This window comes from Gossypium arboreum, chromosome 9 (assembly GCF_025698485.1).
Source record: "Gossypium arboreum isolate Shixiya-1 chromosome 9, ASM2569848v2, whole genome shotgun sequence".
In the NCBI taxonomy this organism is placed as follows: Eukaryota; Viridiplantae; Streptophyta; class Magnoliopsida; order Malvales; family Malvaceae; genus Gossypium; species Gossypium arboreum.
Genome location: NC_069078.1, coordinates 7,984,003 through 8,000,027, shown reverse-complemented (window position 1 = coordinate 8,000,027; position 16,025 = coordinate 7,984,003). Strand labels below are relative to the sequence as shown.

The 16,025-nt window shown below is 35.2% G+C and overlaps 1 protein-coding gene across 2 annotated transcripts; it reads left to right on the top strand.

Moving 5' to 3' along the window:
- Window positions 1–818: 818 nt before the first annotated feature.
- Window positions 819–2,403, top strand: LOC108456526 (paired amphipathic helix protein Sin3-like 2). Of its 2 annotated transcripts, XM_017755082.2 has the most exons (6): window positions 819–1,033; window positions 1,144–1,159; window positions 1,396–1,587; window positions 1,667–1,826; window positions 1,902–1,991; window positions 2,230–2,403. In XM_017755082.2, the coding sequence occupies exons 2-6, from the start codon at window positions 1,146–1,148 to the stop codon at window positions 2,299–2,301; spliced, it is 528 nt and encodes a 175-aa protein (XP_017610571.1). In that variant the 5' UTR covers window positions 819–1,033; window positions 1,144–1,145; the 3' UTR covers window positions 2,302–2,403. The 2 variants fall into 2 exon arrangements, with proteins under 2 accessions (XP_017610571.1, XP_052875084.1); XM_053019124.1 differs by lacking the exon at window positions 819–1,033 and having other exon boundaries at window positions 1,036–1,159.
- The last annotated feature ends 13,622 nt before the right edge of the window (window positions 2,404–16,025 follow it).

Below are 16,025 nucleotides of genomic sequence, written 5' to 3'. Positions count from 1 at the left end.
TATCGGTAATCGGGGCATATGTATCGATACCTCCATGTTGAAATGAATGTGCAAGAAGCCAATAGCTTAATTTGATATCAATACCCTTCTTCGAGTATCGATACTTGGGGTAAAAAATATAGATACTTTTTGATTTGTATTGATAATTTGTTTGGTTCCAATATTTTGTGAAGAAACAAAATGCTAAAAAAAAATACAATTTTTCTAATGGTATTGATACCTATCTTCATAAATATCGATACTCAATCTTAGGTATCAATACCTACATGATTTCTTTGGTAATTTTTGTTAGATGGTCCCATGCATGATTAACTTGTTATTAATGTCGATAAACATTTGATAAGTCGTTTTAAATGTTGCCAAGGTTTTAAAGACTCAATACTCCCTTAAAAATTGAAAGTGACGATGGTTGCATGTATTTGAGGTTGTGTGAATGTATATTAGTTCGATGTTTGATGTAGCGTCATGTTATTCTGACTCAATGTCTAGACCAAGTATAAGGTATTACAATTTCATGCTCACAAAATTATTTAAAATGTACAAGAACGAGTTAAAAAAAATTTAAAACAAAAATATTTGAGCGCCCATTGGATGACTAAATTCTTTTTTACTGTAAATATTTACTTCAGAATTATAAATAAACAAGGCAGGCAATGATTAAATTGAAATTAAAGGTTTAATTAATGATAAATTAGATCTGTTAGAATTTTCGCACTTATATTATATTTTATAAATTATAAAATTTAATTTAACGATTGATATATTATTAACAATGTAGCAATTTTGTAAGAGTTAATGAAATTTTTTGACCTTTAAATAAATATAAAAAATTCTTTGGGCCTAAATGTGAAATGTATGGCTCCTCTATTCTTCTCCAGTTATTTAAATAACTACTTTTCTTTTCTGATCAATTTTCATTTTCTTTCGTTTTGATTTCCTCTTTGGCCGCACCAAAAAAAGAAAAAGGAAAATAATAAACACAAAGGATCAGAAAAAGAAGGTCGATCTGGTTTAGTTTCTTCGCATTTTATTCGTAAGTTTCTTTAATGCAATTCTTGAAAAGGGTTTATTTGTATTTGTTCAAAGATAACTGCTATCCTATGTGAAAAGAATTCACTTTCTTTTTGGTTCTTGGCTTTACAGGAATGAAGGCTGAATCGTAAGTTGCTTTCTTCTTTTGTTCATTTCTCTGTTTTTATCATTTGTTAGCTTTAAGGCTGAATCTTTCCTTCTTTTTGGTTTAATGCATAGTTATCTGTTTGTTTTGTTTACTACTATGAATCGAATGATTTGTTTATGTTTTGCTTGAATCTTTGTATTGGTCGTTTATGATTCTTGGATCATTACATTAAGATAAGACTTTATTATTATTATTTTTTATTTCTACCTATTAAGTGACGGGCAAGACGAGATGGCTGGTGGTGTTGCAGCCGAAGGAGGCGGAGGCGGTGGAGAGGGAAGCACGTCAAGTGAAGCGACTATAAATGCCGCCGAAAGGTATATGAAGGAAGTGATGGAGACGTTTGGGGATCAAGAAGAGAAGTTGGTGATGTTTCGTGAAATCATGAATGATTTCAGGACTGAGAGGTATTCCACTTTAGAAATGAAACGCCGAGTTTTGTTTGAATTATCAGTTGGATTAATGTTACTTTAAACATACATACAGGACTGACATAGCTGGTGTGGTTGGGCGAGTGAAAGAGTTATTCAAAGGCCATAACAACTTAATTGAGGGATTTAATTTCTTTTTGCCAAAGGGATATGAAATTACCGTCGACAAACATCAGCCTCCTCCGGAAACATTGGATTTTATAAGGCTAGTAAAGGTGAAATTCTGAAACTTTTGTCCCATAATATTTTGGTGGTTATGGATATCTAATTTAAGCAATCTTACTATGTAGGAACGTGATGAGAGTGTTTATAGACGATTTATGGATGTGATATTTAGGTACCAGAGGGAGCACATGGACATAATTAAGCTCTGTAGGGAGGTAATGTCTCTTGTTTTGGTCACAACTACCAACTTTTAACTAGACAGAGAAAATTTTTCTCGGACCAATTTAAACTTATATTAAATTTTTAACTCGATCTAAAAATAAAAAGTTCACAAAACTTGAATTGAGTCAAAACTAATTTTGCTTGAAATGATTCGAAACCAAATTTATCTCGAAACGATCCGAAAGTTTTAAAACCCAAACTAACTCAAACTCTTGGTTCCATTGGTTTCAGGTTGGTGCTCTTTTCTCGGAGGACTATCCAGATCTGTTTGTGAAGTTCATAAGATTTCTACCACCTACTTGAGCCTTATCTTCTTTTTTTATTTTTTTAGGTTGTTAATTGCACCCTGAGTTGATCCACCATATTTGTATTTGGTGCCTGAGATAAAACTCCATTCCCACAAATTGCAAAGGATCTTATACGTATATACACTTGCCCAATTTACCTAACAAAAAGATATAGTAAATTCATATTATTTCGTACATACGAGTTTCTTTTTTTAGCTGGAAATTAGCTCTTGTGAATTGGGTGCTATTCAAAATGTCCACATCTACTTTAGTTTTAAATACATCTGGTTAAAAGCTTTTGGCCAAATGATCTGCACAACACTTACCTTCTCGGTAAATGTGGCTAACTTTTGTGAGCCTACTCTCGTTTATAAGGTTGATGCAATCTAATCGGTGTTATGAGCAAAGAAAGAAAGCAAATCAGAGATTTAGCAGTATAACGAGTCTGTTATATATATTTCATTTTCTTCAAACTTTACAATATGTACGAGTTTCTTTATAAGTAAACTCAACAAACCTCACTAATACAATCTTAGAAATTTGAAAAAAATTATTTCTTGTACACAAATTAAGCATGTCATTTATCACCTAAACACATAAAAAATCTACCAACTAAGATTGGTTTTACCTAAAACACACGATGGCGTGCACCAAAACATTTTCATTCAAAGGCACAGGCACATTCTGCGGATATACTTCCAATTTCTTCAACCCCACTATATAGATTGCAACTTAATGTGTCGGCAAATTTGTTCTCACTTGGACAGTCCGCTAAGCTTGAATCATATGGACTGTCCGCATAATAGTTTGCATGTTCACATGATGGTCTACATAGTGATAGTTTACGAGGCAATTCGTCAGATGATTGTCCACTAAGTTATTCGCATTTTGATTGTTCGCCATTTGTGCGAGCTATTGCATGGTTGACCATCTCGCAACACTCCTCCTCTGCCACCATGATGTGAAAGCCGATTTCCTTGCCTTTCCCAGAGGCTTGTTCAAAATATCCGCTAGTTGATCTTCAAAGCTATAGTAAACCAAAGTAACTTTCTTGCTCTGTTCAACTTCTTTCACAAAGTGATACTTTATTTTGAAGTGCTTTGTGTGTTAACATTAATGATTAATGGCAGACAATTTTAATGGCAAACAATCCAAGTGGTGCAAGTTTAGCACCCTAAAGTTGACTTTGAAAAAGTGGCATGGGATAATTTTTTTTTTGGTCATTGAGATAAGGGCTATTTATTGTTTGGTCCTTGAACCTCAACTATAAATAGGCCTTCTCATTTCTCATTTCAATTCATCCCAACCAATCTTTCTCTCTTAGTTTTCTCTCTTCTCCCATTTGAGAATTCTTAAGGAATTCTATTTGTTTATAATATTTTGGAGATAGTAAAGTTATCATCTGGTGTTAGTGCCCGAGGACGTAGGTATAATTTACCGAACCTCGTTAAAATTCTTGTGTTCTTTTTTGTCCTATTTTTCTTTCAATATTTGAGGGTATAATAGTAATATTTAATTGTGCTATTAAATTACTATAGAAGGGATATTCTGACTAAGGAAAGACTTGGTATTTAAGAGATCCATGTGATCCACCTCTCTTCCCTAGGAATTGAACTTTGTGTGATTTTTTAGTACAATAAATTACACGCTTTCGACCCTATTGTAGTCCGAGATACAGTTATGAGCAGAGAAAGAAGGACAAACAGAAAAACTCAATCAGAGATACAAAAGTTTTAGTAGTCCGAGGTCGTTCATACATTCGGAAGAAAACTCAGAAGGAGAGATCAAAGTCAAAGTCCAGACTTGGGAAAGATGAATGTGCCTTTTGTCATGAGAAAGGCCACTGGAAGAAAAATTGTCCAAAGCTGAAGAATAGGGGAAAAGCTGTTGTGGATGCTTGTGTTGCAAAGCATGATACTAGTGACTCTGAACTATCACTGGTTGCATCATCATCGTCGTTCCATTCAGATGAGTGGATTTTGGATTCGGGTTGTACCTATCATATGTCCCCTAACCAGGAGTGGTTCTTTGATTTAGTAGAACTAAATGGAGGAGTTGTTTATATGGGCAATGACAATGCCTGTAAAACTGTTGGGATAGGTTCAATCCAATTAAAGAATCAAGATGGATCAACCAGAGTTTTGACTGATGTTCGGTACGTGCCCAGTTTGAAGAAAAATCTCATCTCATTGGGAGCCTTAGAATCTAATGGTTTAGTTGTTACTATGAGAGATGGGGTTTTGAAAGTGACATCTGGCGCACTTGTGATATTGAAGGGCATCAGGAAAAATAACTTGTATTACTACCAAGGTAGTACAGTTATTGGAGCAGTCGCTGCAGCTTCCAGTAATAAAGAATTGGACTCAATGCAGTTGTGGTATATGAAGTTGGGATATGCCGCGAAAAATCTTTGCAAATTCTGGCAAAGCAAGGATTGTTGAAAGGTGCAAAGGCTTGCAAATTAAAATTTTGCGAGCATTGTGTTCTGGGAAAGCAAAAGAGAGTGAAATTCGACCTTGCTATCCATAATACAAAAGGTATTTTGGAATATGTTCACTCGAGATGTGTGGGGGCCTTCTAAAACACCTTCGTTTGGAGGAAAACACTATTTTGTTACTTTTGTTGATGGCTTTTCCAGAAGAGTTTGGGTGTATACTATGAGAACTAAGGATGAAGTGCTTGGAGTTTTTCTTAAATGGAAAACTATGATCGAAAACCAGACTGACAAGAAAATCAAGCGGCTTAGGACGGACAATGGAGGGGAATATAAAAGTGATCCGTTCTTCAATGTGTGCCAAGAGTATGGTATTGTTCGACACTTCACAGTTAGGGATACACCACAACAGAATGGAGTGGCAGAGCATATGAATCGAACATTACTGGAGAAAGTTCGATGTATGTTGTCCAATGCTGGGTTGGGCAAGCAATTTTGGGCTGAGGCTGTGATATACGCTGGCCATCTTGTTAATCGTTTGCCATCATCTGCATTAGAAAGAAAAACTCCTATAGAGGTATAGTCTGGAAATGTAACGCCCCAATTTTCGGGAATTCTGTGAATGTTGACAAAATTTCATGCTTTGATTTTGTCATTTGTGAGTGAAATTATGAAATAGGACTTATGTGAAAATGTTTGAAAATGCTATAGGCTAAATTGAAGTGGCCAAATAAATAGGAGTGCAAAATAGGAGGATTTGCATGACAAACCTCCCATTTTACATGAAGTGGCTAGCCATCATGTTGTTGTAGACAATATGAGTACTTGATATCCATAATTTATGGTACAAATTGATACAAATTGATAATAGGTTAGGTAAACGTTCCATGATAATGGGTTAGGTAAATGTTTCATAATAATAGGTTAGGTAAATGTTCCATGATAATGGGTTAGGTAAATGTTTCATGATAATGGATTAGGTAAATATTCCATGATAATGGGTTAGGTAAATGTTTCATGATAATGGTTTAGGTAAATGTTTCATGATAAGAAATTCATGTCTTTTGTATTAAAGAATTAAATGGATGAAATATGAAGTTTTATTAAAAGAAAAAGGGGTGAAAAGAACAATGTTTTGTCCATCTTTGTTCATCCTAGCCTAAAGTTAGAGAAGAGAAAGGAGAGGAGAAAGCTCTTAAATGTTCGGTCACTTGGGGAAGAAAATTGAAGGTAAGTTCATGGTAGTTTGCTTCTATCTTGATGTTCATGAGTTCTTCTTGATTCTATCTTAACTCTTGAAGCATATTTTGATTTTTAGTTGTGTTGTGAGCATTTAGTCATGAATTAAAATGAAGGAAATGGTTGTTGTTTGATGTTCTTTTGATGAAAAATGGAAGATAGGTGAAGTTGAGCCAAACAAATGAGCATGCATGTGCCTTAGATGCTAAAGGAAAAATCGGCTAACATGTTGTGCTTTAAAATGATGAAATGGAGATTATGCTTAAGTAAAAATCATAGATATGTGATGACTGATTGGTGATATACATGTTTAAATAACATGCATGCAAGATAGGTGTATGAAAGAGTGATTTGGTAATAAATCTGCTTGGGACAGCAGCAGTAATGTGACTTTGGAAAATCACCATAAATTGTGGGAGAAGAATTAGAAGCTGAATAAATTATGTAATTAAAGCTTATTGAGTCTAGTTTCTAATGAAATAAACAAGAACATATTTCGAATTCTGTACAATGAGAAATTTGATTCGTAATGAAGGGTGGTCAGATTAGTCAAACAGTGAAACATGGGAAACTTTGAGAAATTTCTGGTATTGATTGGCTAAACCAAAATTCTGAAAATTTTATGGATAGAAGATATATGAGTCTATTTTCAGGAAAATTAACGGAACTTGATTTGGAGTTTCGTAGCTCTAGTTATAAATGATTTAGTGACTGTTGCTCAGAAAGACAGCTTGCAGTGAAATTATGATTATGTGGTAAATATTGACAAAAATTTGTTAATGAGTTGCTTATTGATTTCTTATAAGCTTACTATGATCTGTAGGTGTGGTTGACCGAATATTGTAAGGGATTAATACGTAGTTCGTATTTGAATAGTTAGATTAACGTGTTAGTAATCCAATTGTAGGCGGTTCGTGTGTGGATCTCGTCAAGATATCGTCGCAAATGTGTGTAACTAACACCCTCTTTCTTAGTCTAGATCGGCAAAAGCGAAATGCCGAAACCGGTATTTTCTAGATTTGCGAGTGTGCGAATGCTCGTGAGGTAAATCGATTAATGTTTTTGGTAAGCTGCAATGTTTGGACTGCAAAGTGCATGATTTACGTGCCCTCGATATTTTTGGGCTTAATGGGCCAAAATTGGAATGATGGGCCAACGGCCCAATTCGTAAGAACCCTCGATGCGTGATTACATTAGTACGTGAAAAGTAAGAATATGCATGAAAAACCCTAAAATAGATAAATTACTGAAATACCTTTAAAAGTGGAAAATTTACGCTTTACCCCTAGTAGATAAATTACCAAATACCCCAGGATTAAATTGACCTAAATGCATGTTTGACTGTTGTTATTTACTGCATGTCATGTTGTTATTATCTGATGCATGGGATTGGGATATTGACGGAGGAAGTACTGAAAGTGGCTTGTCCACATACTGGAGGCTTTGCCTCAATTCTATCGTTAATCGAAAGAAAAGGTCAAATGTGGAGTGTTGGGCTGGGTGGGTTGAGCTATTCCCCACATGGAGTGTATGGCTGGTACGGGTGGAGTGTAGTGGTTGGTGGGTTGAGTAGTCTCCCCAAATGGGCTTGCATATGTTACTGATGTTGCATGTATTTTGAAATGGGCCTATGGGCCATACTTGTTATCTCTGAATAAGGGCTAAGGCCCGCTTTATTATAATCTGAAAAGGGCTCGCCCAAGCCCACTATTACTGAATGGGCTTAGGCTTAATAGGCTTGAGCTGACTTGGACTTTGAATGGGTTTTCCTTACACACTGAGTTTCCCCAAACTCACCCCTTTTATTTTCATCCACGCAGGAAATCCCCAACCATAGTGGGCTTGGAGCTGTGAGGGAATTCGGAGTGGCCACCTGTTCTGAAAGTTTGATTTTCTTCTGGTGAATTGGACATCCTTTTAATTACGTTTGAGGGTTTGGGCTTTTAAATGTAATAAGGCCGCTTATTTATTTTTGGTGGTTTTTAATATGTATTACTAAGATAGGTAATACTTATTTTAACTGTTGAAATTGGATAGCTTTAGGGCGCGTTTTCAAAAACAACGGTTGATTTCAAAATAACACGACAACAAGCAAAGCTTCCGCAATGAAAGTATTTTCCAAAATTAATCACTTTTCCTTCAAATGACTTAATCGAACCGGTTTCCTAGAAATATCTATGACGTTAAGGTGTGGCAATGGCGGTATGCATGTCTAGGATTTGATCTGAAGGGAGATTGGTACTTAAGCAGTCCGATGGACTCACCACCTCTTTTCTGGTTTCCTACCTGGTGCACAGCTTCCATTCACTTTAACCCTTAATGAATTAATATTTTGAACATCAAGTACGATTTTCTGGACTTAGAATGGAAATATTTTTTTTTTTACTTTTTTTGATGTGGCATGCCGGATCCGACCATAACTTCTGGGCCGGGTTTGGGGTGCTACAGGAAAACTGGCTACAGATTATGATTCCTTACATGTGTTTGGATCCACTGCATATTACCATGTGAATGAGCCAAAATTAGATCCGAGAGCAAAGAAAGCTCTCTTTATAGGAATCACTTCTGGAGTTAAGGGATTTCGTCTTTGGTGCTTAAACACAAAGAAAATGATCTGTAGCAGAGATATTACCTTTGATGAATTTGCCACATTGAAAAAGGTAGCAGATGAAGATATTCAGACAAGCGATACTCTACAGCAGGTGGAGTGTACTTCAAAACATGTGGAGTTTGAGTAGATGGGGATTTGCCCAGCTAATAAGTCTAATTCTCCATCCACAATGGAGGAATTAGAGGTTGAAGAGGTTCTGACCCAAGAACCATTAAGTACACCAGAACCGATTCTTGATTGCAAGGCCACGGAGAGAAATTCGTAGACCGCTCGATTCTTGATATAGTAGCCTCGCGCCTTCCGTTGTTGATGATGATATACCTGTCACTTATCAAGAAGCAATGCAAAGCTTAGAAAGTGACAAATGGAAAAACGCCATGGATGAAAAAATGCAGTTTCTTCGGAAGAACAATACTTGGGAGTTGGCACAATTACCGAAAGGTATAAGGGCAATCGGATGCAAGTGGGTATTCGCAAAGAAAGATGGATCTCCTAGTAAGAAAGATGTTCGCTACAAGGCAAGATTGGTAGCTAAAGGCTACGCTTAGAAGGAGGGAATTGACTACAATGATGTATTTTCCCCTGTTGTGAAGCATTCTTCCATTAGAATTTTGTTAGCCTTGGTAGCACAGTTGAATTTGGAGCTAGCTCAACTTGATGTTAAGACGGCTTTCTTGCATGGTGAGTTAGAAGAGGAGATCTATATGACTCAGCCCGAAGGATACACAGATGCTGGTGGTAGAAATTGGGTTTGTAAGCTGAACAAATCACTATATGGATTGAAGCAATCCCCGAGGCAGTGGTACAAGCGATTTGATAGCTTTATGAGAAGGCAGAAGTACACAAGAAGCAAATATGACAATTGTGTGTATTTGCAGAAGCTGCATGACGGATCTTTCATTTATCTACTCTTGTATGTTGATGATATGTTAATCACTTTGAAGAGCCAAAAGGAGATAGATAAGCTGAATGCTCAGTTGAATCAAGAGTTCGAGATGAAAGATCTAGATGAGGCCAAGAAGATTCTCGGTATGGAGATAAGTAGAGATAGACAGAGAGGCAAGCTTTGTTTGAATCAGAAGCAATATTTGAAAAATGTATTACAATATTTTGGTGTAAATGAAAACACAAAACATGTAAGTACCCCACTTGCTTCTCATTTGAAACTTAGTGCTCAATTATCTCCGAAGACTAAAGAAGAAAGAGAATATATGGCAAAAGTCCCATATGCTAATGCAGTTGGGAGTTTGATGTATGCGATGGTGTGTACGCGGCCTGACATTTCACAAGTTGTTAGAGTTATGAGCAAGTATATGCATGATCTAGAAAAGAACATTGGCAAGCTGTGAAATGGATTCTACGGTATCTTCGAAAAACCGTAGATGTTGGTTTAGTTTTTGAGCAGGATGAAGCACTTGGTCAGTTTGTAGTTGGATATGTTGATTCCTACTTTGCTGGTGATTTAGATAAACGTCGTTCAACTACGGGGTATCTGTTTGCTCTTGCTAAAGCCCCAGTGAGTTGGAAGTCTACCTTACGATCTCTGATGGTCGTGTCTACTATAGAGGCGAAATATATGGCGATTCTGAAGTCATTAAGGAGGCTATTTGGCTTAATGGATTGTTGAAAGACTTGGGAGTTGTTCAAAGTCACATTAGTCTATATTGTGACAATCGAGCGCTATTCATTTAGCGAAAAATCAAGTCTATCATTCAAGAACCAAGCATATCGACGTAAGATATCACTTTGTGCGGAAGTCTTTGAAAAAGAAAAAAATCTACTTCAGAAGATTCCGACAACAGATAATCCCGCAGATATGATGACCAAGGTGGTAACAACAATCAAGTTTAATCATTGTTTGAACTTGATTAACATCCTGAGAATTTGAGCACCTTCAGGTGTATGGTGCTCGAGAGCGCATTTGGAGGCACTACAAAAGATAGCTTTATCGAATTTGGGGAGTTGAATGAAGTGTGTGAAGATGTGATTATCCTAATCAAATCTTCAAGGTGGAGATTGTTAACATTAATGATTAATGGCAGACAATTTTAATGGCAAACAATCCAAGTGGTGCAAGTTTAGCACCCTAAAGTTGACTTTGAAAAAGTGGCATGGGATAATTTTTTTTTTGGTCATTGAGATAAGGGCTATTTATTGTTTGGTCCTTGAACCTCAACTATAAATAGGCCTTCTCATTTCTCATTTCAATTCATCCCAACCAATCTTTCTCTCTTAGTTTTCTTTCTTCTCCCATTTGAGAATTCTTAAGGAATTCTATTTGTTTGTAATATTTTGGAGATAGTAAAGTTATTATTTGGTGTTAGTGCCCGAGGACGTAGGTATAATTTACCGAACCCTGTTAAAACTCTTGTGTTCTTTTTTGTCCTATTTTTCTTTCAATATTTGAGGGTATAATAGTAGTATTTAATTGTGCTATTAAATTACTATAGAAGAGATATTCTGACTAAGGAAAGACTTGGTATTTAAGAGATCCATGTGATCCACCTCTCTTCCCTGGGAATTGAACTTTGTGTGATTTTTTAGTACAATAAATTACACTCTTTCGACCCTATTGGAGTAACATTGTGCTCCTATGAAAAATGGGATTCTTCGCAATTGCAATGGTGGCTTGATTATCACACAAAATTTGTATTACTTTGGTCTGCACAAGACTCAAGTCGCCAATAAGTTTTCTCAACCAAATTGCTTGGTTGACTGTTACTGCTACAACTTCATATTCCGCCTTAGTTGACAACTGAGCAATAATCTATTGCTTTTTAGAGGTCCATGAGAATACGCAAGATCCAAGTGAAAAAAGATAACCATAGGTACTTTTCATATCATCCATCAATCCTGCCCAATCATTGTTGGTGTAGCCAACAAGCTTTAATGCTTCTTCCTTCTTTAACCATATACCAAGGTTAGCGGATCTTTTGATGTATCTCAACACTCTCTTAGCAGCCTTAAAATACGGTATGTTGTACTAGTGCATAAAGCTTGGTAACATGTCCACTGCTTACATAATGTCAGGTCGTGTTGCAGTTAAATACAATAAGCAGCGAATGAGACTTCTGTAATTCTTCTCATCGACTTTCTTAAACTCTTCATTGCTACTAAGCTTTTCTCCAACTGCCACGGCGTGCTAACATATTTGTATCTCTCCATGCTAAACCTTTTCAAGATTTTCAAGGAAAAACTTTGTTGACTAATAAAAATTCCCCCTGAACACATTGCACCTCCGTCCCATGAAAATAGCTCATTTCTCCAAGATTTGACATATCAAATACTTTTTCCATTTACAACTTAAACTCCCTCATCGAGTTATCTCTACTCCCAATTGCAAATAGGCCATCAACATATAAAGAAACGATTAATGCTATAACATTTTCAACTATCTTCACATATAAAGTTGGTTCACTTAAGCTTTTCTGAAATCCCAAATTTCGTAAGTACTAGTCGATCCTTGCATACCAGGCCCTTGAAGCCTGTTTTAACCCATATAAGGCTTTCTTAAGCCTGTAAACATTCTCTTCACTTCCCTTAACTATGAAACTAAGTGATTGGTCCACATAAATATCTTCTTGCAAATAACCATTTAAAAAAATTGATTTAACATCCCGTTGATGAATTTTTCATCCCATCTGTGCCACCAAAGCTAAAAGTGGTTTGTTGTATCCTGTCTTACTATTGGTGCAAAGGTCTCCATGTAATCAACCCCATATTACTGATTGAATCCTTTATAATCAACATTGCCTTCAACCTATTGAGTGAACCATCAGCATTGAGCTCGCTTCCTTTCAGCCTTCTATTGATGCAACCTCTTCATAATTGGCGGGTTGAAGAATTGCCATATTAGCTCTTTCATAAATTTCAATGATAGGTCGAGTCCCCCTTACTGGAAAATCATAAACATTGATCTTTTCTTGCTCATATACTTTAACTTCATCAGTTATAACAATCTAACCTTCACTTTCTTGTTCTGATTTTGATTTGTCCCAATTCCATGTTGCATTTTCAACAAACACAACATATATACTTGCAAATGCTTTGATGAATGATGGAACAAAAACTCTATAGCCCTTCTTGTTGATGCAATAACCCACAAAAAATTTAGGTTGTGTCTTATTCTCCAACTTGTCCGTTTTGAAAGCTGGAATATGAGCATAACAGATGAAACGAAAAATCTTCAAATGAGCAATTGAAGGTTTAAAGACAAATTAAGATTCAAATGGAGTCTTCTCCTTCACAGCCTTGGTTGGAAACATACTTTAAAGATAAACAGTTGTATTTATAGTTTCATCCTAGAAACTCTTAGGCAATTTTTTGTCAAACATGAGGAGACACCTGGCCATATCCATCACGGTTCTGTTTTTCCTCTCACTTACACCATTTTTCTGAGGTGTATAAGTGTTAGTGAGCTAGTGTTCAATCTCTGAATCTTCATAAAACTTCTCAAACAACCCTGAGATGTATTCAATTCCATTATCAGTCCTCACGACTTTGACCTTGCACTCAAATTGTGTTTCAATTACAGACTTGAATTTCCAGAATACATGAGCAACCTCAGACTTCATTTTCAAGAAATAAACCCAGAAAAGCCTTGTACAATCATTAATAAACAAAAAAAAAAAACCTACTTCCATTTAATGGTTGAGTTCTCATGGGTCTACACACGTCGTGTGAACTAAGTGAAGCTTTTCAAAGGCTCTCCAAGCTTTGCTCACAGGAAACTACAGCCTACTTTGTTTTCCCAACAGAAATACTTCACTAACATTTTCATGCTCAGCCATTTTTGATAGGTTTTCAACCAAATCATCCTTAGACAACTGAGATAACAACCTGTAATTAACATGGCCCATTCTCTTATGCCACAATTCAAATTTATCTATTGAAGTTGTATAGGCTTTAGATGTTGCTAAGTTCTAATCCACAAAAAGATTCTATTAGACATAACAACCGATATAAGCTCACATCTAAATAGATCAACAATCAAGAATTATCCATTCTTAAACAAAACAAAATAGCTTCTTTCAAACAAGACCTACACTTAGAAGATTCTGTTCGATTTTGGGTACAAAATAACATTTGAAATAAGTTTTGTACCTAATGGAGTGTTGATTAAAACATCTCATTTCCCTTCTACCTTGATGTACTAACCATTTCCAACTTTGATCTTGAAGTTGAAACTTGTGTCAATACTCTTGAAGATGCTTGCATCTAAGGTCATGTGAATTGTACAGTCATTATTAATGGGCCAACATTTTCCAATGCTGCTACTGGTGGCAAGACACAAGGCAGTGGACATCAGCTCCTATTGAGCTTGGTTTCAATCAGTTGCCTGTGCTTGAGCATTTTGCTACTGTGGTTTCCTGTTATTCTTATGCACCCTTTCTATATGGCCAAGCTATTTACAGGCTCTACACGAAACATCATGTTAGAAAAAATCCGATTTGCAAATAATTTTCTTGCATAGCGAAAAATTAAAATTTTGAAAACCAACCCGATTTGTGATATTTATAGCAATAAACTTTAAATTAAAATCGTACTTGTGTTTTCAAATAAGCGAATACTTGATGTTTTTCAGCTTTTAACCAAATGATTTTCTCTATTATTCTTGTACCGCAAAGTCCTTCGAGTGTGGTCTCAAACCAATTAAATCAAAACACAAAACTAGAATTTTTTTTTAAGGATGAAAATGAAAATTCTCTCTTCTTTAATAGAAACCAGTAGAATTTTTATTTTGAAAAAATATACTTAATACTTGAGAATAAATCCTTTCTATTTTTCGGTAGAGTAACAATCTCTCAAAGTTGTGTTAATAGCTCTACTAGTGCCATTTATTTATGGGAAGAGAAAGTAGAACCCTTGTTGGGTTGTAATGGTTTATTTCAAATAGAAAAATAACTTTTTACTTGGAGTGGGAGTAGGGTGGACAACACACCCTAGTATTAGTATTAGGGTTGTTGCCCCTTTCAAGTTATATGAGGGCAGTAAATGGATCGATTTATTGTTGTTGAAAATCTTTATTATTCAAGTTTGAAAATTAAAGAAACAAACAATTAGAAAGAATGAAAATATAATAGGTTTGAAAAGAAAGAGATTTGAAGCAAGAATAGATAGATTTAGCCAATACTATAGATTTAGCCAATACGTGATGGATTTTTTATGGAGAAAAGTCAAATCTTGTTCTCTAAAAATGAGGTCAAATCTCAAATTAAAATATAAATAAGTTAGGAATAATTAAAGAATAATATAAAAAGAATAAATAAAAATAGATGGAAGATGATAAAAATTATAATGGTGTGATGAGGAAGAAAGATATCCAATAGACTTTTTGAAGAACAAACTTTAATAAACTCTACTAATAGCTTTAATCAACCCTTCAAGCTAGATAACTTGACAAACTGAAGGGTGAAAAACTCCTATCAACAATCTCGAAGAAAATTGAGTTGAAAACTCTTCTTAAAGAAACAAGGAAAGATTTCTTGCAAAGGAGAAGAATTCAAATAGTACTTTTATTCAAATAAAAGTTGGGTGTCTTCTATGGTGGGTGGCTACCCCTTTTTATACAAGGAGGGAGCTAAAAATAAAAGTGAAACAAGTCCCTATAAACTAGCCTAGAAAATGTAGATGTCTAAGATAAAAAAATCCCTGAAATGTAGCCTAAAGATATGGACAATTATAAAATGCAACTCTTTTTTCCTAAGAAACTTAAAAGGAGGAAAGAAAAGATCAAATAAATTTGGCCAGCTTTATGAGAGTTGTGCAAAGGCTAAATTTACAAGAAAATAAATTAACTTAGGATTAAAAAAATAAACTTCTTAATTGGGTCATTGATAGATTAGACCACAAAATAAAACAAGTAAGTCTTCAAGTGATCTAAATGAGCTTTAACTAGACTTGATCTTCAATTGATGTGTGTTTGGGCTACCCTTTTCACAACTTCAGCTCTTGCAAACTTATTAACACCTTCCAATCATGTTCACTTCCTAGATCTCATCCAAAAACTCATCGTAAGTTGACTAATTTTCTAAACTTGAAAAACAACTTCGATAACTTTAAGTTAATAAATTTTACCCTATCCATGCATGTATCAATTAGGCTAGAATGTCAACTATCAAATGCTAATGTATTATATAAATTGGTTTCCATCGAACAATTAATGAACATGTTTTGTAATATGTGAATAGATATGAAAATGAGTATGTAGAGGAATGTGTGCACGTTTCCTTGTGTTAGAGTGTTGTAAATAAATGATTAATTGTGAAATGTATAACTAATACAAATAACTTGTTGATATGTCAGCGCGGGGAATTTTTTTGGATAAATATGTCATTATAGGCCTTTTTGTTTAATGAGAAAAATTAGTGTGTTATAATATGTGCATGAGGCTATAAATGAAGTTTTGGCTTTAAGTATACATTTGAGGTCATAATGACTCCCTTTTGAATTTGGT

Excerpts from the sequence above, each read along its gene's own strand:
- LOC108456526 (XM_017755082.2), top strand. Across the intron at positions 1,588-1,666 it reads AATGATTTCAGGACTGAGAG|GACTGACATAGCTGGTGTGG; the intron begins GTATTCCACTTT and ends ACATACATACAG. Across the intron at positions 1,827-1,901 it reads ATTTTATAAGGCTAGTAAAG|GAACGTGATGAGAGTGTTTA; the intron begins GTGAAATTCTGA and ends CTTACTATGTAG.